Source organism: Ammospiza nelsoni, chromosome Z (genome assembly GCF_027579445.1).
Source record: "Ammospiza nelsoni isolate bAmmNel1 chromosome Z, bAmmNel1.pri, whole genome shotgun sequence".
NCBI lineage: Eukaryota > Metazoa > Chordata > Aves > Passeriformes > Passerellidae > Ammospiza > Ammospiza nelsoni.
In genome coordinates, this window is record NC_080669.1 from 5,392,025 (window position 1) to 5,416,799 (window position 24,775).

Here is a 24,775-nt window from a genome sequence, read left to right on the forward strand (position 1 = left end):
GAGCCCGCCTTACCGCCGCGGGCAGCGGCTGCCAGCCCGTCCCGGACATGCCGATCCCGGTGTCCCGCAGCTCCACGGGCGGCTGTGGCGGCCGCGGGTCCCTCCCCTTCCTGCCGGGGCCGAGCCGGGACGGGGGAACCAGGGGGGCCGCCGGGGCGAGACTGGGATTTCTTTAAAACAGCGCTGTTTTGGGGAGGCTGGCGGGAGGAGCGCGCAGATTTTCTTCTCCTCGCGAAAGTGATTCCCCTTGGGGAAGCGTTTGGGTGTCGACAGCCGAAGGTAGGCGGCTCCAGGCTCCATGGCAGCCCCCAGCGAGGGTTTTGTCCTTCCCCCGAGATGGAGCTTGGGGGCTTTTCCGACACACGGCTCCTCCACCGGCTCCTCTGCCAGCTTGCCTCCAAATTGGGCACCCTGTTCCTATGAGAGCCTCCTTCCCCAGCCTTGGCATCCTGGATCCTCCACCAACCTCTGGCTCCCCCAGAGCTGTGCCACCCCAGCTTCATCAACTCCTTCCCACCACACAAACAAACACGGCTGGTTTGGAAGTTGGCCGTGCATCCTATGGCTTGGTGTGGTGCTCGCCCTAACACCCAGGGGATTTGTTGCAGGTCGGGTTATAAAATGGAAAACACAGGTGTTGTGTGCAGAAATGGGCACAGTTTGGCCAGATTGTCCTGCCAGGTTGTGTGCAGTAGAAGGAGTCAGAGTTTGGGGTGTTCTGTGCCAGGGAACCCCAGGTTCAGGCTGGGTGGGTGGAACAGTCTCAGGGTCTCTAGCTGGTCACTGTCACACCATGATAAGTTAGAAAGTCTTTTTTCTCAGCTTGGCAGTCGAAGAAGGAGTCAGGGCTCTTCATTTCTCAGTCTCAAGGTTGTTTATTGTATCTTGTTTATAAAATTTTTTCTCCTGTCTCACCGACGTCCACTCAGCAGGACAGACAGAGGTACTCTGCCTCCCCCGGGGCAGTGTTATCATTTTATACTAAAACCTACATGAACAATATTTACAATTATTTTCCAATAGCTATCACCTATGTTAGACAGTGAGCTTCTACTCTAAACCAACCCAAAAGTGCCAACACCACAGCAGAAGATGGAGGCCAAGAAGAAGGAGAAAGGCTGGAAATGCTCAGATTCCTCCATCTTGCTCCCTGAACTCCCACTCTAAAAACCCCAAAAAATCTATTTTTCACCCGTGATAAATTCTCTATCATTCTACTTAAACTCTCGTGGCTTGTAATTCTCCATATAAAGGTTGGTAATTGTTTCTTCCAAGGGCTAAATCAAAGGCACAGGGGTCTTGGGCTCTGTGCCAAGGTCTCTGAGCCCCCTGGACATGGGCTCGAGTCTTCCAGGGAATTTCCTGGATTCCCACAGAACAGCTGTTGGAGGAGTTGCACTACTCTGGAGGGGTAACAGCAGCAGCTCCTGAGCACATCCTTGGGTCAGGAGGCCCTGTCTGAAGAAGAAAGAAGGAAAAGTCTCCCAGTCTTCAGGGAGTGCTCCTCAGCTGCTTCCTCGGGGAGCAGGCAGTAGGTTAATCTGCGTGGTTGGACGCCTGTAAACCCAATTAGTGCCCACGCCCTCGGCTGTCAGACAAGTGGGTGAGGCCTCCCCTCGAGGTCTTGGGAGAGGACTTTGTTCTGCAGAGAGAGGGGGAATGTTCAGAGGGATCTGCCTGAAGCCACCCCTGCTTTTCCTTCCTGATCTCAGCCTGTGACACTCAGCCAGCGGAGGTGGAGGGGCTGGTGTGTGCAGGTTTACCTGGGGTCACTCTGACAGGTCCAACAGATTGTGCTGCATTCCTCCAGCTGGCTGCAAGCAGCAGACCCTCCCTGCTGGCTCCAGACAGCCCTCGGGGAGCATCACCCTCCTCACTGCCTGATAACAAACAGCTGGAGCTGATGGTAATTGGAGTGGTGGAGCTGCACAGGAGCAGGGTAGCAAGACAAGAAACCCTCGGTGATGTCAGCCTGCATCATGCTGGGCATTTGGGGTGCTGCTGACCCAGAAGCACATCATTCTAGCTCTGCCAGTAGGTTCAAGTTATAAATGAAGTCTGAGCACTGCTGCAGGAAGGAGGGGAGCTGCCCAGATGCTTGCCCCAGGTCCTGCAGTTGTTGCAGTCTTTTGTAAACTGGCTGGGCTCCATCCAGCCTTGCAAGGAAATCTTGCTTTGGGGCTGAGGGCTTAGCATTGTAGCTTCTATTAGAAGGCTCCTCTAGCTTGCCGCTGCTTCAAGAAACCATTGTTTATTGGCAATTTCTTCCCAAGTTTATTCTTAGCTATATGTAGTTTATATGTAAAGGATGCAGGCAGCACACATTTACCTGGGGATGGAAAAGCAGGTTCTTGTTTGTCTGACAGAAGGAGAGTCAGCTGGAAGCCTGAGTCAGCTTTTTAAGTACTGAAGGCCTAAATACCACTCCAACAGTTTACTCATTCGGGTGAAGATTTTGATGTTTGAGTGGAGCAGTCGTAATTATCCAAGTCAGTCTGACACTTACTATCTCTAACTAGGAAAAATTAAGTTTTTCATGCAGCAAACAAGTGTGTGGTTTCAAAATCACACTGTGTTTTCTGTCACGGTTTCTACTTATTCCTTCAGAACATCTGCAAGTGAACAAAGCCACTGAGGCTTGCTGAGATTTTACATGGCATTAGCCACGGAGTTCTGCACAGGGCTGATCAGAAACAGATGCAAGAAGTGATGGGCAGCACAAACATAATTTTTTTTTCAATGTTTATTGGCTGGAAAAAGAGCAGGTGACCGCATCAGGAACTCACAGGTTGTTCTTTACTGCAGTGATGTGAAGAAGTACTCAAAAAGAGTTTGTGTGCTTTTAATAGTCATGGATACATTTCCTTGTAATTCAAGGTATTAGGAGTTTAAAATAGGAATGGAGAATCACAGACTCATTTTCCCAACCATGCCTCATCTCCAAAGGGCACCAATTGACGTCAAATGCCTCCCAATAAAAAGGTGCTCTAAATTCTGGCAGGATGGGATGAAATTTTTGCCAGGCGTACATATTTTATTAATATAACTTGCATAATGGTATGACTGCAAGCTTATGAGTCATTCGCAAAATCTACAAAATAAAGTACAAAATCTCTTGTGTAACTGGATTTTTATCTAGGGTAGTTTAAAAGAAGTCTTAGTATAAAAACTAGTTAAAAATAGGGTTTTTTTAAAATTTCTTTCATCCTCTTCCTGTGATTTACAAAGAATTTCACTGGAAGCTTTTGTTCTCGTCTTCCTTTGAAACCCAAAACCATTAGGATTTACTTTTTTTTTTCTTTTTAATTTGGTGCATTCAGTCCCACCCTGTTTTATCACACCCACAAAAACAAAGTACATTTCATTTATTCTTCTACTGTTTTTGTTCACAGCACGTTCAGTAAATGGAAATTGGAATTTTCAATCATGGAAATTCTGTTTGTTGGTAAACCTAGTTTGATGACATCCTTGCTCTAGAAAGCAATAATGCCAGTCATTATTATTGAAAAGAAAGTTTTATTTCCTTATCTATGGACACATGTATTTTTGTGCATGTTATAAACATCTTATATCGTATAAATTTTATGTCCTCTGCTAGTTTAGTGCAGTGTGAAGATTTCCTGCTGGACTTTATCCCACTGCTGAGTGGGGATTTCCTCTCCTGAGACAGAAGACATATAAACTTTGACACCAACTAAGAGAAAATTAGTCTTCCTTGAGATTTAATATTTTGTAATTCCCTAAAGACAAAGCTGAACTTTAATTAAAAACCAAAACCATTTCAAAATTATTCTTGAATAATTTCTGGAGCCAGGTTTGAGTGATATGTGTGAAAGTTTTCATCTATGCAAATTTTCTCCTTTGTTACATTGAAATGCAGCAGATCCCAAAGTTTAGTACAGTGTATCACATGCAACCATGAGGGGAAAAAACCCTAAAATTGTAGCCTTCATCATCCAGGATTGCATTTCACCCACCTGTGTTTGGTCCTCTCCTCTTTCCAAAGGGAAGCCAAAGGGTGCTGTCAGTTCTGGGAGTCAGCAGAAATTCAAGGTAATTTACTTGAAAACCACGCTATAAATTAAGCTTTTAGCAAACCACAGGCAGTTTTCTGGACTGGATACAGATCCAGATGAGGTTGTGACCCCAAAGTGAGTGCAGAAGGAGGAGCAGCACGATGAGTGAGGCGTTTCCCCAGTGAATGTCAAACATTGCAGCTATGCAGGAGTGGCCAGCCTGCAGCTCACTCTGTCTGCTTGCTTTACCTGAAAAGAACTTTCCCAGAGTGAGGTACGTTCTCTCAGGTGTAAACTGAATTATAAAAATAGAGAAAAGTGCACGGACTAGGCCTCATTGATTTTTATAAGCCTGATTTGTAAATATTTATACATATGAAAATGACCATACCATTCGTCTTGAGTTCTTAAACAGTAGGGTTAGAATGGTAGGTAGAATTGTGTAGGTAGAAATTGCAGATTGGTGAGTCCTGTGAGACGTGAAACAGAAAAGCCTTGTGCATTTAGAAATACACTTTAAACTCTTTATACACTTGGGTTTCAAAATAAATAGAAATCCACGCTCACAAAATAAAACGCATCGCTTTTAAGTAAAGCTTGCACCATCAGCGTACAGGTTTTTGGAAAATGCTTTGATCTGTGCCAAATCATAAAATCCATGCAGGAGATTAAAAATTCCACGTACTCCTTGGACATTTTCTCACTTAGTCTCCATTTGTTAGAGAAACAGTAATTTGGGTGAGACTGATAGCATTCCCTCCAGTGCCACAGTGCCCTTATCCTTAATCATCAAGGTGAACAATGCTTCCCTCAGGGCACTTCCCTTCTTAGGTGAAATTAATCCTGAGATTCTTAGTATTAAAAGGCTCCCCAGAGGAAGGGCTGTGAAAAAGAGTTGTGGTTTTCTGAAATGCATCTGGTAAAAGAAGTGAAAAATTGTCTGCTTTGTTGGCCAGAGGAGGAATGGATGAGTTTTGATGCTAGGGTGATGAAGGGGAGGTTTTACCTGTCATCACACCCCTGCTTATGTTTTGGTTTGTCTTTTCCTTACTGTCTAACCCATGCACAGATTCACATGTAATCAAGGTTGAAAATGCCCCAGCCAGATTAAAATTCAGTTTATAACTAATCCAAAAGCAAAACTAAAGCTAATTCTCAACTGCTTTATATATAGTGTACATATGCATTCATCCATACATAAATATCTTGCAATTATTTTGTACAAGATGTGCTGCACTATACCACTTACCCAATGCTCCCATGATTCACAGGTAGAATAAAACACTAATGACTAAACACTGAATAAGAATAACTCAAAACAGGTTTAATAAATTTGCAATGAAGTTACACACCAAAATGTTAGAGTAAGGCAGAATTTTGACAGAAACCTTGGAGATCATCTAGGGCTAGGAATGTGAGGAAAAAGATCTCTTTCACCTGCCTCCACTCAGCTTTTGCAAGGGTTGTCCAGAGCTGCAGCCTGGATATCAGCTGTGGCTGTCAGTGACAGAAGCAGCACAGACTGGTCATGATCCTGTAATGCAAAAAAAAAAGATTTTGCAGCTGTTCCTTGGGGATTTTCAGGACTGTGCTTCTGGGAGAGACCTGGAAGTGGTGGTTGCTATAAAACACAAAATGCTCTTCTGCCAAGACTCTTTTGCTTTCTCCTAGGGTTTGAAAATTCTTCCCTGATCCTATGTTGTTTGGAGAGTGATGCTGCCTGGGTGGAGTCACCATCCCTGAAGGGATTTGAAAGGCATGTAAATGTGAAAAGGCACTTGGGGACATGGTTTAGTGTTGGGCTTGGCAGTGCTGGATTAACAGTTGGTCTCGATGATCTCAGGGGTCTTTTCCAACTTAAATTATTTTGTAATTCTGTGAGTCTTCTTGTATTCTTTCAGCAGCTGCCCGTGAAACAAAATGTCAGTAATTACAAGAGTACTTCCATAGTGTTTCCTTCTGCACATGTGACAGGGCATGGGAAAAAAAAACCTCAGGGAAACGAGAAATTCCTGTTGAGAGGCAGGGAAATTACAGTGCTGGGCTCTGTCTGCTCAATAATTGCAGACTGGCTGGATAGGGGTTGGTGGATGTGGAGCAATTATCAGCCTCATTAGAGTCTGGTTCATCCTGTGTTTAACTTGGTTAACTAGGGCCTCATCTGAAAGTGACATTAATATGTTAAAAGCCGCATTAATATTGTCTACCATGTATCTGCTTACAGGCTGCCTCCCTGAATCCATTATATCCACTGCTCTGCCATTACTTCCCTCTTCATATCTTTTCTCAGTTGAAGGGATCAAATTCTTCATCGTTGGCACCATGGCTCCCTCCAGATAAAGTTTCACGGGTCTTTTCTTAGGTTAATACCACACTTGGTGCCTCTTAAGAAGCACAACTTCCAGTCAAAACAACAAAAAGGAAGCCAAACTAAGGACAGGCCGGCACAGGAATATTTTATGGGAAATTGCAACACTGCTTTGCAGTAAATAATTTCTTGTTTCAGAAGTGCGTGAAAACACGGAGCTGGGATTGCTTGGAAAGGAAACATGGGTAGCATGGAAAACATTTTACAGCTGTGTGTTGCTCTGAAGGCAGCAGACATTTTTAGTAGTTACAAAAAGCCAGCAGGTTGAACAGGCATTGGGCTGAAGCATGGAAAAGTGAGCACCAGGGCCACAGCACTCTCTGGGTGAAAGGCTCTGCCTTGCACTGCCCCAGGACATCCCTGCTTGCAGCAGCTTCCCTTCCTGCTCATGCTCCTCTGAACTCGGGCATATGGCATTAATGGAGCCACAGCACGGACAGCTTTCCCATGGGAGCAGTTCTCAGTTCCTCCTTTCTCTTTTAATCTGCTGGGTTTGTGTTTGCCCTGAGATGTGCAGTTGGGGCAGGCCTGCACTGCGGCAAAACCCGTTTCCGTGTATGCTCAGGAGCAAGGGGAGCACAGGAGTGCAGAGAACTTGATTTGTGATGAAACCACTTGGTAGAGCAAGCCAGCATGATTTACATGCTGCTGATGTGCAAATCATCATGAGCTGTCACGGGCAGGGAGGGGGTTTTGCACATCACAAACCCACAAATCTGTCACTTCTGCACAGAGACACATGCTGCTTCTCCGAGGCAGGCTGGTGGGGCCAGACAACCCTGTGAGCTGAGGTGATGCTCTGCTGCCTCTGGACCACCCCAGAGCTCCCTGTGGGTGTCCAGTGCCCTGTGCTGTGTTGTAAAGGTGAGAAAACTCCATTTGCAGGCACACCAAATGTGTGCCACAAATGTGGGTGTGTGTGGAAAATGCATGGCGGTTCTGAGGGAACCTAGGTTTTGTGAACAGCAGCCCCAAACATTGCAAAATCCGAAGTAATTCAAGTCACCATGGAGGAGGGGAGGAGTGACAGGAAATCCTCTGCTTGAGGAAATGAATTTGGTTTGTGTCGAGTGGCACTGCAAGGGACAGAAGCACTGTGCCCAGCCAGAACCAGCCTGGCCACCCTGCTCATGGTGATTCTCTGTCCTGGCACCAGCAGAGCACCCCTGCCCTGTGTCCAAACTCCCAGGCTGCTTCTGGATGAGGAGCAGAGAAGCTCCCTGGAAGGGGAGAGGGGCTGGAGCCCCAGGATCCATTCTGGGAAGGGATGACACCCTCACCCCATGGCTGCTGCTCTGACTCACCCCAGTGAGCTCCATGGCAGATCTGTCCTGCTCTGCTCTCCTCAGGCACCAGGCCAGCAGCACAGCAGCTTTGGGGTGGAGTAATAAGCTAAATAATTAGTGTGCAATTATTAAATGTGGCAACAATAATGGGCCCGAGTGATAAAATGAATGCATCCTGCTGTGTAGAACCTGAAAATCAATATTTTTGCAAAAAACACAGTATGAGTGCAAGTGCCCACCTGCTAGGGACCCCAGGAAGTCAAAAGCCTCCTCCACTCCTCAGAATTTGCCACAGCTGGAGGAAATGTGGTCACTTGCTCTTGCCAGGGATCAGCCTCAAACCTCCCTGCAAGTATTGGCTTTCCACTGACACTCAGTGAGTTTTAGATCAAGTCAAAAAACCACCATTTTTGTAACAGGAAAGTGTGGAAGCAGTATTTTGCATGAGCCAGGTTAAGATATCTACACCTGTGAAAATCCTCTCCCACTGTAGGGAAAATACTGATAAATCATGATAGCAAATTTATCCTTTTAAAAAAGGCTCCGGAAAGGTCTACCAGTGTTGTGTACTGTTGCCAGAAGATAACAGTGAAAAATGTGTATTTTATGATTGGCTTTTCGCAAATATTAAATTAAATATTATATGTGTTATATTAGAAAGTTATGCTGTAATCATTTTCTTAAGTAGTGTGTTAAATATAGTTTTGGGTTATAACATAAGGTTAAAATAGAAACTGTGCTATGTAGGATACTTTTTTTTTAAAGTAAGGACTTGGACCGAGATACCAGCCACAGGACACCTAAATCTTTCAGAGAAAAGGAATTTATTGTTCCATTATCAGAAGAAACTAACTTCTTCCTGCCTTGCTCAGCGTGGATGCTGCTGTTAGGATTAAGAGGAAGAAGTTGATGATGACCAGACAGAATCCTGTGTTTGAATGGAATTTATGCATCATGTATGAGGTGTATGAATATGCAACAAGTTATGGTTTTTAATGGTTAATCCTCTGTTAACATGGGTCCTTTTTCGGGATTATTTTGCCCAGAAAAAGGTACCCGGAGGTCCATAACTCTTTGTTTCTGTTGCCTCATTTTGTCCTAATCCAAATTGTCCAAATTATTATTACTCTAATTATATTGCTATTTTTATAACCATTTTATTACTATTAAATTTTAAAATTTTAAAAACAAGTGATTGGCATTTTTCACAGGAAGAACAAGGAGTTTGGAGAGTTCTGTGCCAGTATCTATGTGTTGATGCCAGCACAGACATTTCCTCCACATCCTCTGCCCTCGCTGCCCAACCTGGGTTTGCAGAAGGAGCAAGGGGGACTGGCTTCGCCTTCCCAATGTGAGAAACAACTGCTCACTTTGAAAATTTAAAAGAGTTTATTAAACCTTGACAAAAATACAACAAAAGGACTATGTGAAAAACACCAATCACTTGTTTTTAAAATTTTAAAAGTTTAATAGTAATAAAATGGTTATAAAAATAGTAATACAATTAGAGTAAGAATAAGTTGGACAATTTGGATTAGGACAATATGAGACAATAGAAACAAAGAGTTACAGATGTCCAGGTACCTTTTTCTGGGCAGCACAAGCCTGAAAAAGGACCCACGTTAACAAAGGATTAACCGTTAAAAACAATACCCTGTTACATATTCATACATCTCATACATGATGCATAAATTCCATTCAAACACAGGATTCTGTCTGGTCAGTGTTAAGTTCTTCCTCTTAATCCCAACGGCATCTTTAGGGTTGAGCAAGGCGGGAAGAAGTTAGTTTCTTCTGATAATGAAGCAATAAATTCCTTTTCTCTGAAAGATTCAGGTGTCCTGTGGCTGCTATCTTGGTGCGAGTCCTTTATTTAGAAAAAAAGTATCCTACATAACACAGTTTCTATTTTAACCTTATGTTATAATCCAAAACTATATTTAACACACTACTTAAGAGAATTAATGCAGCATGACTTTCTAACACAACATATATAATATTAATTTAGTATTTGTGAAAAGCTAATCATAAAATACACATTTTTCACAGACTACATAAGGAAAAAGTTGCAGTGCTGGGAACTGCCCCACATGCATAACATGTGGCTGGTTCTTCTTCAAGATGGATGCTCAGTCTTTTATACCCCTGGGGGTTGCATTAGCCAGCCCTGACCCTCCCCAGAGTCTGTCAGTCAGCTCTTCTTTGCCATTTATCAGTGGAAACTGCTTTCTTGTAACTGGATTGGAGGTCAGGTGTTGCCATGCCTCACCTCCCCCTAAGCACCAAGCTTTTTCATTCCCAACTTCCCCATGCAAGGGGCAGATGCGCAGCCTTCTTTTTACTTACCCTAGGCAACCCAGGCTGTCTGATGGCAACAATACAGGGGGGAAAGGGAACTATGGAGAAAACAGAAGACATCTAAACTATAATGACATAGCTATAAATCACTGAAGCTTTTCTTAATATTCACACAATAGTTATCCCCTAATTGCCAGAGCCAATCATCTCATCATCCATCTGTAACACCAAGAAGGAATCCCGGGGGGGGAGGGGGGCTCTGGGGATGGGAAATGTGAAGTACAGCCCCACAAAGTGCCAAGGGGAATTCCACAGCGCTGCAGGAAGGCTTGGTGAGGTTGTGCAGCGGTCCGGGGCGGGGAGCAGCGCTTTGCCCGGACCGTGGTTTATCCCTGTTCCCAGGACCGGGCTCAGGCTGCTGGGCTGCCGGGTGCTTTTCCTCCCCCTGACCGCGATCCTGCCATTTCCCGCTGCTCCTCGCTGCCTGCCGTGTTTACAGAGCAGCTCTTTGTGGGATGCTCAAGGCGTGACTCACCCGCAGCAGTGCCCGGACCTTGGCGGAGCTGGGTTCTTAAAGCTGAAACTTTCCTTTCCCTGACTCTGCACATGAGCCAGGCTCCGCTGCACAGGCCTGTTGACAAGACTGTGCTTGTACCCTTTGTTTTTCTTGTTTGTCTTGCCAGAAATCCTGTGCGGGAAGGTTCCTAAGAGTCATTCTAGCCCGGATGTGAATTTCTGAGCAGAGAAACGATGAGTTTGTGATGAGTTGGGCGCTGCCGTGCTTGTGTTGTCGGGGGAGTCTCCCGCCTCCTCTCCATCTGCACTGCCTCCCCTCCTCTCCATCTCCTCACCGTGTGGACCAGGGCTCTGTAAAAAATCTCCAAAATCAGCTGCACCACACACCCAGGAGATAACAGACTTTACACCTTTGTCTTTCACAGCTGAAGATACGTGTTAGACATTTCTAGACCTTGCCCAATAAATTTCACCACAGTGCTTTTTCACCTTTTGTTTATTTATTTGTTGGTTTTGTTTTTCTTGTTTTTAATGGCTACTGGATGCTTCAAATTGTCCTGCTGGCAGCACAAGTTCATTCAAGGTAACTCATACCTGGGTTAATATTTGCTGTACACAGGTTTTTGTGTCCTCAGCCCCAAGTCCTCCAGAAAGGGTCTGTGGTGTACCCTGGTTTCTACCACTTCTGTGAATCAAAACAGCATCAACTATGCATCATTACATTGGTTAAATTATATTATTCATCTTTTTTCCCCCCATACTCTGATGATATTTGAGTCTCAAGCATCTCCCTGCCGTACTGAGAAATACTGAAAGATGTGGCAGAAAGACAGAATCTGAGGAATTTATGGCTCTGAGCATCAGTGGCATAATAGCAGTGGGTTCTCCTGAGCCGTGGTACACTTTGTCCCAACTGTGTCTCCTCTTCTTCAGGCTGCCCCAGGAGGATTTGATTTCTGCTGTCTCTTCTCTGGGGAACTCCCTTTGCCCCTCTGGGGCTGTGACTCATTTCCTCCCCGTGGCTCATCTCATCCTGTCTGCTGCCAGAGCTCGCAGCTCCCTCTTCTCCTCTGCAGCAGCAAAACCTGTTACAAAAACAAGTGAAGCTATCACGTTGTTGGAAATATTTTCCCCTTCCCTGCAGCACGCAGAGAGCCTTGTCTGTGGGGCTCTGTGATTGGTGTGACATGTAAGGAAAAGTGGGGAAAATATCCTGTTATTTGCATGTAAAGCCATTTTATGTTCCTGTTGTGCAATGTGGGGGGAGACACAGACAGTAATAACTCGTAGTAAAGTAGCCTCAAGCTTCAGCCTCCAATTTGTTAATGTAAATTAAAATCTTGAGTAGTGAATGAAGGCAGAAATAACCATGCTGGCAGTACCAGTTCTTGTGGTGAGAGGCACCTTGAGAGTGAGCTGGCCAGGAAATTGGGGTGCACCTTTCCCTGCCCTGTGGGTGGGACCCTTCCCGTGCATGTGCAGCATAACTTCTATCTTTATGTTGTTCAAGATAGGTGATCTCTCTTTGCCTAAGGAACTGATCCTTTCTGAGATTGAAAACACAAAAATTTTCACTGTTGTCTTGCCTTGCCTAAATTTGTTTTCACCTCTCACTCAGATTCAGTTTGTGTCATTATTTCTAAAAATTTTGGAACAGGAGGTAAAGAAAACTGCATGGTGGGAGTCTTAAAATGATGCAATCTCCTTTTGATAGAACTCTACTCTGGTGTTTGGCTTCCTACAGGAGAAAATAAGAACTTCTATGGTCTATTTTTTTTTTTTTTAATTCTTCTTCTGGTTGTAAAGCCCACTGGGGAGGTGCCAGTGGGTTTTTTTGCTTCTGTGAAGAGTTACTAGAGCTTGCCACATCCAAGGAGCTGAGCTGAGGGATCCTGCAGCTGGAAGTGAAGAATTGCCATCATGTTGGGCCTGAGACAGGATGCAGCAGGGCTGTGAAATGTGGAAAAATGAAAATCATTCTGTGAAATCAGTGTCCAGGCTGTTCTCAGGTCGTGTGGAGAGAGACCCATGGGGAAAATATCAGTCCTCTTACAGCTGAGAGAGAACAATCTGCTGTGGACTCTGTGAGATGTATCCTGTTTTTTCAGATTTCAATTTAACAGGTAAAAGGCAGCACTGTAGCAGCGATGGTTCATTGCTACAAATAAAGGCATCAGTGTTCTAACCCCAGGACTGATTGCAATTAAAATTTGATGCACAGGGTATTCTGCCAGTATACATGGGAGGACACAGAAGAAATCCCAGTAACACAGAGCCTGTTTAATTTTTGATTTTTTAAAAAAATGCACTTGCTACTAATTCCAAACTGAAGCCAAGCTGGCAGAAAACAGATTATAATCATGGGGCATAGTCTGTTGATACATTCCTTATTTTCTCTTGAAACACTTAAAATATGTGCCACCTGGTGAAGGCATGGGATCTACTTGATTTTTAAAAAAAAATTTTACTCAGTTTCCTTTTCCTTCTTATTTTCCCTTTTCTCTTCTATTTTCTTTCTTCTCCTCCTTCTCCTTCTCCTTCTCCTTCTCCTTCTCCTTCTCCTTCTCCTTCTCCTTCTCCTTCTCCTTCTCCTTCTCCTTCTCCTTCTCCTTCTCCTTCTCCTTCTCCTTCTCCTTCTCCTTCTCCTTCCTCTTCTCCCTTCCTCTTCTTTCTTCTTTTTCCCTTTCTTTGTTCTGCCCCTTGTTTTTTCTCTTTCCTTCTTTTTAGAGGCAGAACAAGCAGCTGGAAGCTAATCCAGGGCCAAGAGATTTCTACATGCAGCTCTGTGCTCACACTTCACCCCTAACACAATGCTCTCAGCTCCTGGCTGCAGTGAGCTAAAAAAAGCCTTCTCCAGGCAGGAGTGCACTTTGGAGAGTGCAAATGGAATGGAGAGCCTGCCAAGAAATGCTGGGGAGTGAGACAAAGCTCTGGACGTGGCCAAGGACACCCTTGTTGTGTGTCAGCTCCGTGGTGCCCAGGAGATGGAGATGGTGAGGATGTATTCAGCTCTTCCCGTGCCAGCAGCTGGCCAGGGAGTGGGGACAAGAGCCCTGCAACCACAGCGAAGGTGGAAAAAGTGGAAAAAGTTCTTCTTCCATTCCTGTGACAGCTCAGGATGACTTCACTTTCCCATTCCAAAGTTGGCACACAGCACCTGGGAGCTCTGGAATGGGCAGTGGCTTTTGGAGGCATCAGAGCTTCTCCAGAGCTGGTGCCCCCTGCACAAGGCACTGCCACGGCTCCCCCGGTGGCTGTGGAGTGGCAGCCAGGCCAGATTTCATCGTTTCCCCCTCAAAGCAGCTCACTTGGTAGCCATGGCAACTCGCTGCCAAGCGCAGGCAGGCCCCGGGGCCTGCAGCAGCTCTGGGCCTGCTCACCGTGGCTGGCCAGGAAAGGGAATTTCCAGGAGTCTATTCATCAGCTTACAGTCAGTGTCCTGGTGTCCCAGAAGATACCTACTAGGCTGAAATCAGAATGAGAGTTTGTGACCATCCCTTCGTGTGCCACTCTTTGTGAGGTGCAGTGCCCCCTCCATGGCCACAGCATCCCCTCCATGGCCACAACATCCCCTCAAGGGCCACAGAATCCCCTCCAGGGCCACAGCATCCCCTCCATGGCCACAGCATCCCCTCTAGGGCCACAGCAACCCCTCCAGGGCCGCAGCAACCCCTCCAGGGCCACAGCATCCCCTCCATGGCCACAGCATCCCCTCCATGGCCACAGCAACCCCTCCAGGGCCACAGCATCCCCTCTAGGGCCACACCATCCCCTCCATGGCCACACCATCCCCTCCATGGCCACAGCATCTCCTCAAGGGCCACAGCATCCCCTCTAGGGCCATAGCATACCCTCCAGGGCTACAGCATCCCGTCAAGGGCCACAGCATTCCCTCGTGGCATGCTCCCACATTCCTACCAGGGTGTGGAGCTGCGGGCCTTGGGTGAGACTCAACAGTAAATCTGAGCAGGGGAACAGGGCTCAGAACAGGACTCAGTTCTCCTCAGAAAGGCTGTTTGGGTTTGCTGTTGTCACAGAGAGCCCTGTGCCACAGTGCACCTTCTCTCTGTCTCAAAAATTCTCTGTTGAGATGTGCATTCTGGAGTGGAGCAGGGATTTGATCCTGCTCTAGCAGTGAGCTCTAAGGGGTTAAAGGATGGAGTCATACAGCCTGGGACTTTGCTCATCAACTTCTGGCTGTTGTTTGCTGTTGCAGACATTTGTTATACCCTGCATTAGTCAGAGTGTCCTTTAAGACACAACAGCAGCCTTCCTTAGTGGAGATTTCTTAATTAGGATTTCTTAATGAAAACTTTTACGTTACTCTTCTGTATTCACACAGGGGCAGCCCAAACCCTTTCCTTTCATTGGCTTGAGGAGTTCTCATCCTGAGGGGAGAGAAGACATAAGAGAAAAACAAACCATCACATTCTCCTCGTGTCAGCAGCATGTTTTTAGAGCTGGGAGGGGAACTAGGGACAGACAGCTCCTTCCAGACACCAATCTGAGGTTAGGAGGAAATCATGGGCACATCTTGACCTTGGTGTGAGGCACTGGCTCCACCCTTGCTGCTCAGTTCCTGCAGCTCATCTCGTGCTACCAGAAAGCGTTGCTGTAATCAGGAGCTGCAGCTCCACAAGTCTGGTATTGCTCCCTGGGGAGCCGTTCTGGCTCTGCTGGAAGAGGCAGCGCAGTGCCTGCGGAGCAACACGTTCCAAGAGCCAGGAAGAAGGTGGTGCTGGAGCCTCGGGTCTGCATTGCTCATATCTGCAGTGCTGATGTGTCTCTGTGCCCAAGTACCCACCCCTGGGTTTCACGCCAAGTGTTGTTTCTAATACAATGATTTCCCTGGAAAAGGGCAAAAATCTCCAGCTTCACACATCCGTTATGACAGGAGAGACGGGGACTGGCTGAAAGAAAAAATGACACTTGGAAAATAGAAAACAACTGATGAGATTTTGTTATACCAAAGAGCTCTTGGCAGATTATCAGTGCCACCATATAGACACTCATTGGAATCTTGTGAGGATTCACAAATGAATCATAAATTGTTGACTGGAGAGTTCAGCACTGGCAAACACCACACAGTCAGCCTGATTCCAACCTTGCAGGTGTCTTTGGGAGGCCAGAACAGTGTAAGCAGCTGAGAAGGCTCCTGAGGCTTCCTTCTCCTGACCAGCCAGCAGCCCATAGTGAGCAGACCCAGAACCGGGGCTGCTGCACTGACCCAAAGAAGCCACTGCTGCTGCAGTGCAGAAAGGAGCAGGGCTTCCCTGGTGCCGCTGCTCCCCTCAATCTCCTCATGGAGATATTCCTCATGCTCCTGTATCCCCTTGGCTGTGGACACATCAGCCTGGTGCTTCACGTTCAGGCTGGGCTAGATGCCCAGCAGAGCCAGGATGAGAGTTGTTGTTGGCTGCAAGGCCTGGAGGAGATGGGGGAGAGGGCATTCAGCACGTCTGGCTGGGAGGGAGCAAGGGGCTGGCAACACTGCAGTGTCCCCAGAGCCTCTCTGGGCACCTGCCATGCTGAGAGCCCCAAGCCCCACTTTTCCCAGCCCTGGGGACAGTGCCCTGCCCTAAGAGTCCCCACTCTCCCTGTGGCTTCAAATCCCCAGGGCACCTTTCCCAGCCCCCATCCAGCCCAGCTGTCCCCCTGTGTGTGCACTCACTTGTCACAGATATGCTTTATGAAAAATCCTTTCCTTAGGATTTTTCTCCTGAGAAGCTTAGAGAGAGAGATATGTTCTCAGGAACAAAATGTAAACAATGATTATCTGCTGCTGTGGAATGCAACAGGTGCATCTGTGATTGGTCTCATGTGGTTGTTTCTAATTAATGCCCAATCACAGTCCAGCTGTCTCAGATTGTCTGATAGTCACAAGATTTTATTATCATTCAACTCTTTTTCTTTTGCTTGCTAGCCTTCTGAGGAAATCCTTTCTTCTATGCTTTTACTATAGCTTTAATATAATATATATAATAAAATAATAAATCAAGCCTTCTGAAACATGGAGTCAGATCATCATCTCTTTCCTCTTCCTGGCACCCCTGCGAACACCACCACAGCCCACTGGCTGCCAGAATCCAAATGTGCTGGGGCTGAGGCTGCCTAGTGATGTCCCTGGCACAGTTTCCAGTTTGACACATCCTCCATGATACTGAAACCCCCAGAGCCATCCCTGCCAGCCCACAAGCTCCATCCTTGGTCCCCACTGGGCTCAGGGGGTCCTGGGCATCCCTATCCTGGGCAAACCCAGCCACAGAAGTCCCCTGGGGCTCTCTGGACTAAGGGAAGCCTTGACCAGACCCTCCAAAGCTGTAGCTGAAAGGAACACAGGGACAAGTAGGTGGATGTTGCTAGCTTAGGTGGAGAGATGAGGTGTTCTCTGGGCCGTGTCATCTTACTCTGAGTTTTATTGCAATGAAGAGTTATGTCCCCTTGCACAGAGACAAAATTCTCCTCCTCCCGATCCTCTTGTCCTCCTGGATTGCTTCTACTCCTGCAATTTCACAGAATCACAGAATCACAGAAGTTCAAGACTGGAAGAGACCTATAAGATCATCAAGTCCAGTCGATGTTCTAACTGTTCACTAGATCATGGCAGCAAGTGCCACATCCAGTCTTTTTTTGAATTCTTCAAGGGATGATGACTCCACCACCTCACTGGGTAAATGATTCCAGTATCTGACCACTCTTACTGTGAAATATTTGCTTCTTAATTCTAATTTACATCTCTCTTGACGCAACTTGAGACTGTGTCCTCTTGTTCTATCTGTTATCGCCCGGAGAAAGAGGCCGACCCCCAGCTCACCACAGCCACCCTTCAGGAAGTTGTAGAGAGCGATGAGGTCGCCCCTTAGTCTCCTTTTCTCCAGGCTGAACAACCCCAGCTCCCTCAGTCGCTCTTCGTATGGCTTGTGTTCCAAGCCCCTTATTAGTCTCGTTGCCCTCCTCTGGACACGCTCAAGTAACTCAACGTCCCTCCTAAAGTGAGGGGCCCAGAACTGGACACAATACTCCAGGTGAGGCCTCACCAGTGCTGAGTACAGGGGAAGAATGACCTCCCTGCTCCTGCTGGCCACTCCATTCCTGATACTGGCCAGGATGGCATTGGCCCTCTTGGCTACCTGGGCACACTGCTGGCTCATATTCAATCGACTGTCAACCAGCACCCCCAGGTCCCTTTCCACCTGAGTACTATCCAGCCACTCCATCCCCAGCTTGTATCGGTACAGGGGGTTATTGTGGCCGAAGTGCAATACTCGGCACTTGGACTTATTGAAGTTCATCCCGTTTGATTCTGCCCATGCATCCAACCGTTCCAAATCTCTCTGCAGAGCCCTACACCCCTCTAGCAGATCTACACACTTTCCCAATTTAGTGTCATCAGCGAATTTACTAATAAAAGACTCTAAGCCCTCATCCATATCATCAATAAAAATGTTGAACAAAACTGGCCCCAACACAGACCCCTGAGGGACACCACTGGTGACTGGTCGCCAGCTGGATGTGACACCATTCACCACCAATTTGTTGTCTTAGAGAAGGGATCTACCCCCACTTTGCTGCCATCTGCTTCCAGGGCATTGTAGAGAGCGATAAGGTCTCCCCTGAACCTCCTTTCCTCCAGGATAAAGACTTCCAGCTTCCTCAGCCACTCATGGCTTAATCTCCAGACACTTCCCCAACTCCACTGAGCTTCTCTAAATGCATTCCAGCACCTCAATGCCTTTCTTGCCATAAAGGGCCTAAAACTGAACACAGGATTCGAGGTGTGACCTCAGCAGTGCTTTTCCCTCACCCACTGAGTGGGTCACCTTGTCACAGAAGGAGATTGGGCTGGTGAAGCAAGGCTTGCCCTGTGGTCACAGTTATCCTCCACAGTTTAGCTGCTTGTCAATGCATTGAAACTAAATCTGTGTCTAGTTTACATGAAAAATTTCACATGATGAAACTGATTCTTTCATTTTGGTTGTTTTGTGGTTGAACTGGAAGCAAGTGACCTGGACTGCAGGCAACTCTTTTGGGTCATGGTCATATGCTAATGGTGTCTATATTTGCCCCTTTATTGTAATCTACAGTTTCTAATCTTTTGTACAAGCTACAGGTGGGGGTTTTTCGTGGGTTTTTTTTCAAACTATTTGGATTTTTTGATGACAAGGAAGGGCCAACATACGCAAGGACTTCAGAGCTCTTGCCCAGTGTTTCCATATTCTTCTGGAAAGAGGAAGAGCTGAATGAGAACAAGCCAGCCAGCAATGAAGAAGGTCAGATTCCAGCATGTTAACTGCCCTCCTGCACTGCTGGTTCACCCACTTTTTGGCTCCTTACAAGTGCAACCCAGCAGAGCAACACGTGGAGCAAGGGTGACACGCTGTGATTATCCAGGAGAAGTACAAGGGCGTTGCTGCGGTTGTCCCCTCTGTGCTCAGGATGGTTTCAAATGCACAGTGGATGGACTTTGTTCACTGTGACTCAGGGCCAGCTGAATGTCCACCTCAGAGGGTCTGTGAACACTCAGGATCAGCAGTTCCACAGGAACAAGCTCAGTTCCAAAAGCAAGTGAGAAGGAAATGCTGGCCAAAGCATGAGCTCTGTTTGCCTTAGCAAGGCTGCCCATCCTCTTAAGGAAGAGAAAAATAGTTTTAAACCCAAAGGTAGAAATTTCCCAAGTAAAATCCCGTAAAACAGATTGTTCCTTGATCCTGGGAGTCAATCAAGTTTGGATTCTCAGATTTGTGCCTTCTAGTTCTTTCCTAATGATTTTCAATAAGGCTGCAGCAGAAGGGCCTGCCTTGCAAGATGTTAAGGGATGTGAAGGTGCCATGAGATGAATCTAGAAAGGCTTCAGCCTATTAGATACAAAAACCTTCCTGACCATCAAAAATAGTTAGGAAAGAAACCAGGCAGAGTGTCCTCTGGTGCCTAATAAATTGTGAGCCCTGAAGGAAGCTTTCTTTTCAAATAATATCACTTATAAAAACAACTGGGAAAAGTTATTCTAGGTATAGACATACCTGCTGCCACTGGGTGTGCTGTATTTCTTGTACAAATAGAAAAAGATAAAAAAAGCTTCACAGGGTTCAAACTTCTTTAAGAAACTACGCTAAGAATGCAAGATAGGTTTTGTTTTAAGAAAATAACACCCCAGGAAACAAACACATTTAGTAATGATGAGTATCCTGGGCAAGATTCAGCTGGTTTCCAGCATTGCTTTGGGTATTGTCAGTCTTTAAAAGGAGGCTTAAATTGGCTTTTTCACCATTTCTGAATTCCCAGTGTCTTTAAAAACAGCAGCTCATGGAGCATGGCTGCTGTGACCAGAGGTGTTGGGGTTAGAGCTGGAAATCAAGCAGCCTGAATTCCTGTGGGACCCCGAGAGCACAGACAGCATGTTCCCACCCCAGAAGGGCCATGCTTCTTTTCAGATTCCTGATGAAAAAGGCCCCCAAGCTGTTGTAGCTGGATGATGATAAAGTAGAGCTGCTGCTTTCTCAGAGCAACACAAGTCTGATCTCTGTCCTGGAGCTACAGCTGAATGATACTGCCTGATTTCCAGCATTTACTGAAATACAGAGCTCTTACAGACAGAAAAAGGCTATTGATATGTGACAGCACCTTCCCTTGCATAAACTGAGCTTTCAAAGATTTTGCTCAAATCAGGATAAAAAACCTGATATCAGTTCTCATCGCGCTGTCTTTGAAAAATAACGGAAAATCCTTCCTAGGAAAAAGTATCACATTCATAAAGCCTATATAAATTATTGCTATATCTTCAGTCTGTGTCTGTTTTGCATTATTAACCAATCTAGGTTTTATTGTGAAGCTTCATCGATCTTTTGTATCTTGCCGAGGCAACGCAGCTGGAAAGCAAATGAACTTCACCACTGCCTCTGCTAGTGATTTGCATTTTGGAGCTGTTGGGATGGTGGTATAGAATAAATTTCATCCTGAAATCCTTTCCTTGGGGCTTCCCACTGTTAATGGAACCTTTTTCTCTTTCAGAACCAAGTATTTCCCTGCAGATGTTATGTTATATTTCTGTTTTAACTTCTCATATAATCATAATATATTCTGTCATATATGACTATCTCGACTAACTGATGCCAAACTGTAAAAATTTATCTTGTCCCGGACCTTTGCAGATGCTCCAGACTGTTGTTAGGAACACAGCTCAAACTATTCATGTTTTCTTAATAGAAAATGTTACCCTGGAAGATTGAAGCTATTACCTCCCTGCTGTCATTCTCTGGAAAATCGATCAATTTGTGAAGTAGGAGGAAGAATAACCTGCTCTACTCACCATATTTTTTAGTCAGTGGGTATGTTCACGGCTTGTTAGCAGAGCCTTGGCTGCCTCTCTGCATGCTGCCAGCCTGACACAGCATCTTCTTGCCCAGACATTCCCTAAATCTTCATGGGAGAGCTGTTGCTGAGAGAGGCTGGCTTGTCCTCGTGGTTGTGTGATGAATTTCTCTGCTGCGTGTGAGTCAAGGGATGTGGCTGTTTCAAAGGGATGGCTACAGCCTTGGGTACAGCCAGGATGATGTGAAAGCGGCTTTTCAGTTCAAAGAAGGACGGTTTTTGCTTTCCTCCCTTTATGCTGGCAGCCAGACCTCTGAAAATAAATCAGAGGAATTCCAGCAGCTGGCAGAGAGGGTTGGTAATGCTGACTTGTGGTCAGACTCTGAGGGCCAGGCTCCTCCTGGTGACAGCAGACACAGTGCTGGTGGGTTTCAGTGGGTGTTGGAGGAGACCAACATATAGTGATGGACCTGGAGAAGCCCAGCATATAGTGATGTGGGTTTTGGTCCTACCATCTTGTGTGTAGGTACATTGTCTTGGTTTGCAAAGACAGGTGCCTGCTAAGGAAGGCAGGAGCCTCCCCTGAAATGGAAAATGTAAACCCCCTCCCTCTGAATTATTATAATTTTGAAATTAATGGGGCCTCTCAGGCAAAGATATAGGAGCAGGAATAACAGTTATTAGGGAAGAAAATAAAAGTAAAATAAACAATGCAGTGATACAAAACAACACTGACAGAGTCAGAACACAACCTGACACCCTGTTGGTCAGGGGGTTGGTAGCAATCCAATTGAAATGGTGGCTGCCATACTCCTGGAGAGGCAGATATGGTTCTGTTGAAGCAGTGATCCTGTAGAAGGGTGTGGTCTTCCTCTGAAGATCCAGTGGTGGTGTAGATGGGCCTGGTCTTCCTCTGGGAATCCAGTGGAAAAGGCAGCTGCTTCTCTGGGAATCCAGTGGAAAAGGCTGTCCTGGTGTCCCAAAATCTCAGCTTCTATCCAGTTAGGAATGTTTGGCTCCTCCCTCTGGGCAGAGCTTCTCACAATGTGGGATGATGTAATTTTATCAGTCATGCTGTGGCACTCAGTAGCACATTAAGAGCAGATGTCTCCCTGGAGGGAGGACTGGTTTGTGGAAGAGATGAAGAAAACTGCTCAATTTACAGAAGATCACAGAGCCACAGATAGGAACAGAATACACACACCCATTTCAACCTAAGACACACATGAAGATGAGTGTGTGGCACTTGGGGACATGGTTTAGTGGTGAGCTTGGCTGTGCTGTGTTAACAGTTGGAGCTGATGATTTCAGAGGGCTTTTCCTACCTGAACTGTTCTGTGATTCCCTGTGTCTGTGATTCTGTGAATACAGACACATTGTGAGCACTCCTACTGGCTATGGCTGCATCCAGCCCTGATAAAGGTATCAAAAAACTCAGTTTCTCCATGCTGAGATGACTTACTAAACCTCATTTTCACTATGGCTAAACTTGGCTTAAAAAGGGACCCAGCTGAATCTGGTGAAAAGGTTTGCTTCTAAATTTGTGGCAGTATTTTAACATGATGCTTCAGACTGCTGAGATATGCCTTCCAGCACTGCCTGTCATCTCTGGTGATCTTCTGGTAGTTCTCCTTTGAATCCACTTTCACTTAAGGTTTATTCCCCTCTCTGCTTCCTCCCAGTAATCCTATTTCATAATCCCTTCTCTGACTGTTTGATTTGTATAGCCTCTAACCTCCCATGATCTTCTGCAAAGCAGCAATCAGACCTCTGCAGGCTTGTCCAACCCTGTTCTCTCTTCTGCCAAGCTGCAAACATCTCAAAAACGCCCCTGTCCTTTCCTGCTCTTCCCAGACATGGATCAGACAGAGCTGCACAGCCAGCAGAGGACAGCCAAATTGCACTGGTGCCATGGACAGGATTTCCAAGGCTGATTGCTGCGTTGTAAACTTGAGGAAATGTTTGTGAAACCTTTAACTCACACCTCATTGCCTTTAGGAAGATCAGAAGGACCTGACAGTAATTTCTGCTGCATTTCTGCTGATTTTTTCTCAATGTTGCCTCTGAGGCACGGTAGTGAAAGACAGTTTTTAGCGTTTTATAGAAAAGTCTATACAAATTAGGTTAGGGAAGTCCCTCTTCCACATGAGATGATGTGATGTACTCTCTGTACTCCCTCTTGGTGAAAATGGGGCTGCGGCATTTGCAGACCCTGACCAGAAGAGACTGAACTGTTTTACAAGCACTAATTTTCCTGATTTGTGCCTCAGCAGCATGGATAAGCCACTGGAGCTGTCTCTCTTTCCCAGGCTTTCCCAGGAGTGGGAAGAGCTGTGGCCAAGGAGCTGAACACCAGAATTTTGGCCACAGCCCTGGCCCTGTGCTCCCAGCCCAGGGCAGGGGCTGCAGATCCAGCCCCCAGTGCTCCCCTGGAGCATCACTGTGCTCCCAACAGCAGTTGGGAAAGATTTCTGCCTCATTTAAATAATGGGTTAATTAGTGCTCCTCTGTTTAAAATTGCTCTGTTTCCCAGTCCATCAAAGCCTGTGAAAGCTTTGTCACGTGTTTTATGAGGATTAGGAGGCGGCATAATTTATATAAGATATGGAAAAATGATACAGGAAAAGGAAGAAATTATTCCAGAATAGAAGCCATTAGCACAAACAGTAAAAATTACTTTCTTTTTTAAAAAACTTATCTATTTTAAGAATTCATATATGTATTTTTGGGTCTCATTCTCTCTCCTAGCACCATGCAGTGCCATGGCAGGACACAGCTCCATGACAAGATGCACTGGGCTTGTTGTGAAAAGCCCTTGGGTGACCTGGAAGCATTCCCCTCTTGCAGGGCAGGTGAAAACTGTCAGGAAACATCTGGTGATGGGGGTGGTCAGCTCCATGAGTTTGTTCTGCAGCAACTTCAGCAGAAGAGAGGAGGAGGAGCTCTGTTTGAAGGGACTCTGTAGGTGGTGCAGAGAGCGCATCTACATCTTTCTTTTTTTTTTTTTTTTTTTCCCTGAGAAATAAGTGGGGATAAATAATTCATCATGAGAAACAGCACAGAGAGTTGAATTTGTTGCCATTCCTCACAGAGCAGGCTGTTTAAACACATAGTACTTTCTGCCAGGACGAGATGAAAACTTACTGTCTAAATGCACGAAAACATATTAGGAATCCAAGCAGGGTTTCTTTGCATGGAAACAACTGTGGGTGAAGACAATAAAATGTTATGCTGTAGGAAACAAATTCATGAGGTCTTTGCATAAATGAGAATTAGCTGGTTCAGACTGAGCACACGCTGAATCCAAGCATTGCCCTCCATCATCAGTGTGAGTGCAGAGTCTCTGAATAGAGCAGGAGCCTCACTGCCTCCACTGGCAGGGCAGGCTCTGCAAGGCAGGGAACAAACAGAAGAATCACAGGATCATTCACGCAGGTCAGAAAATTCCTCTAAGATTAGGTTGGAAAAGTGCTCCAAAATCATTGAGTCCAGCCACTAACCCAGCACTGCCAAGTCCACCACTAAGCCATATCCCCAAGCTACATCCACATCTTCTAAATCCCTTCAGGCATGGTAACTCCACCCTGGGAAGCTTGTTCCCCCACTTGACAACCATTTGAAGTGAAGAAATTTTTCCTAACATCCAAACTAAATTCCCCTGGAGCAACTTGAGGCGCTTTCCTCTTGTCCTATTACTTATAACATCTGAGAAAAGGCCGTGCAGGGGAAAGATCTGGATAGCAAAAGGCTCGTTGGAAGTGAGAACTCAGGATTGATAAGCGCTGATCTTTGTTAAAGTCTAGCCACCAACATCACTAGAATTTCTATTAATTTGAACATTCATGATATGCACACTGGGTCCTTCCCTTTAAGGGTCCTTCCCTTTAAAAAGTGATGTTTATAGCAGACTCTTGGTGTGGGGCTATCACAACTTCACCAGGATATGTGGGAGCCACCTGTGAGGACAAGAGAAGATGCTGGAT

At 46.0% G+C, this 24,775-nt stretch overlaps 1 protein-coding gene across 5 annotated transcripts in view; it reads right to left on the reverse strand.

The window, feature by feature from the left end:
* CAST (calpastatin) overlaps nt 1-95 on the reverse strand; it is a 51,901-nt gene extending 51,806 nt beyond the window's left edge. For 4 of the 5 annotated variants that reach the window (XM_059492381.1, XM_059492379.1, XM_059492378.1 and 1 more), the window contains exon 1: nt 14-70. In XM_059492381.1, coding sequence (XP_059348364.1) covers nt 14-49 — 36 coding nt within the window. In that variant the 5' untranslated portion in view covers nt 50-70. Of the gene's footprint in view, nt 1-13 lie in introns of all 5 variants that reach the window. The other variant, XM_059492382.1, reaches the window with a different exon arrangement.
* Nucleotides 96-24,775: the final 24,680 nt, after the last annotated feature.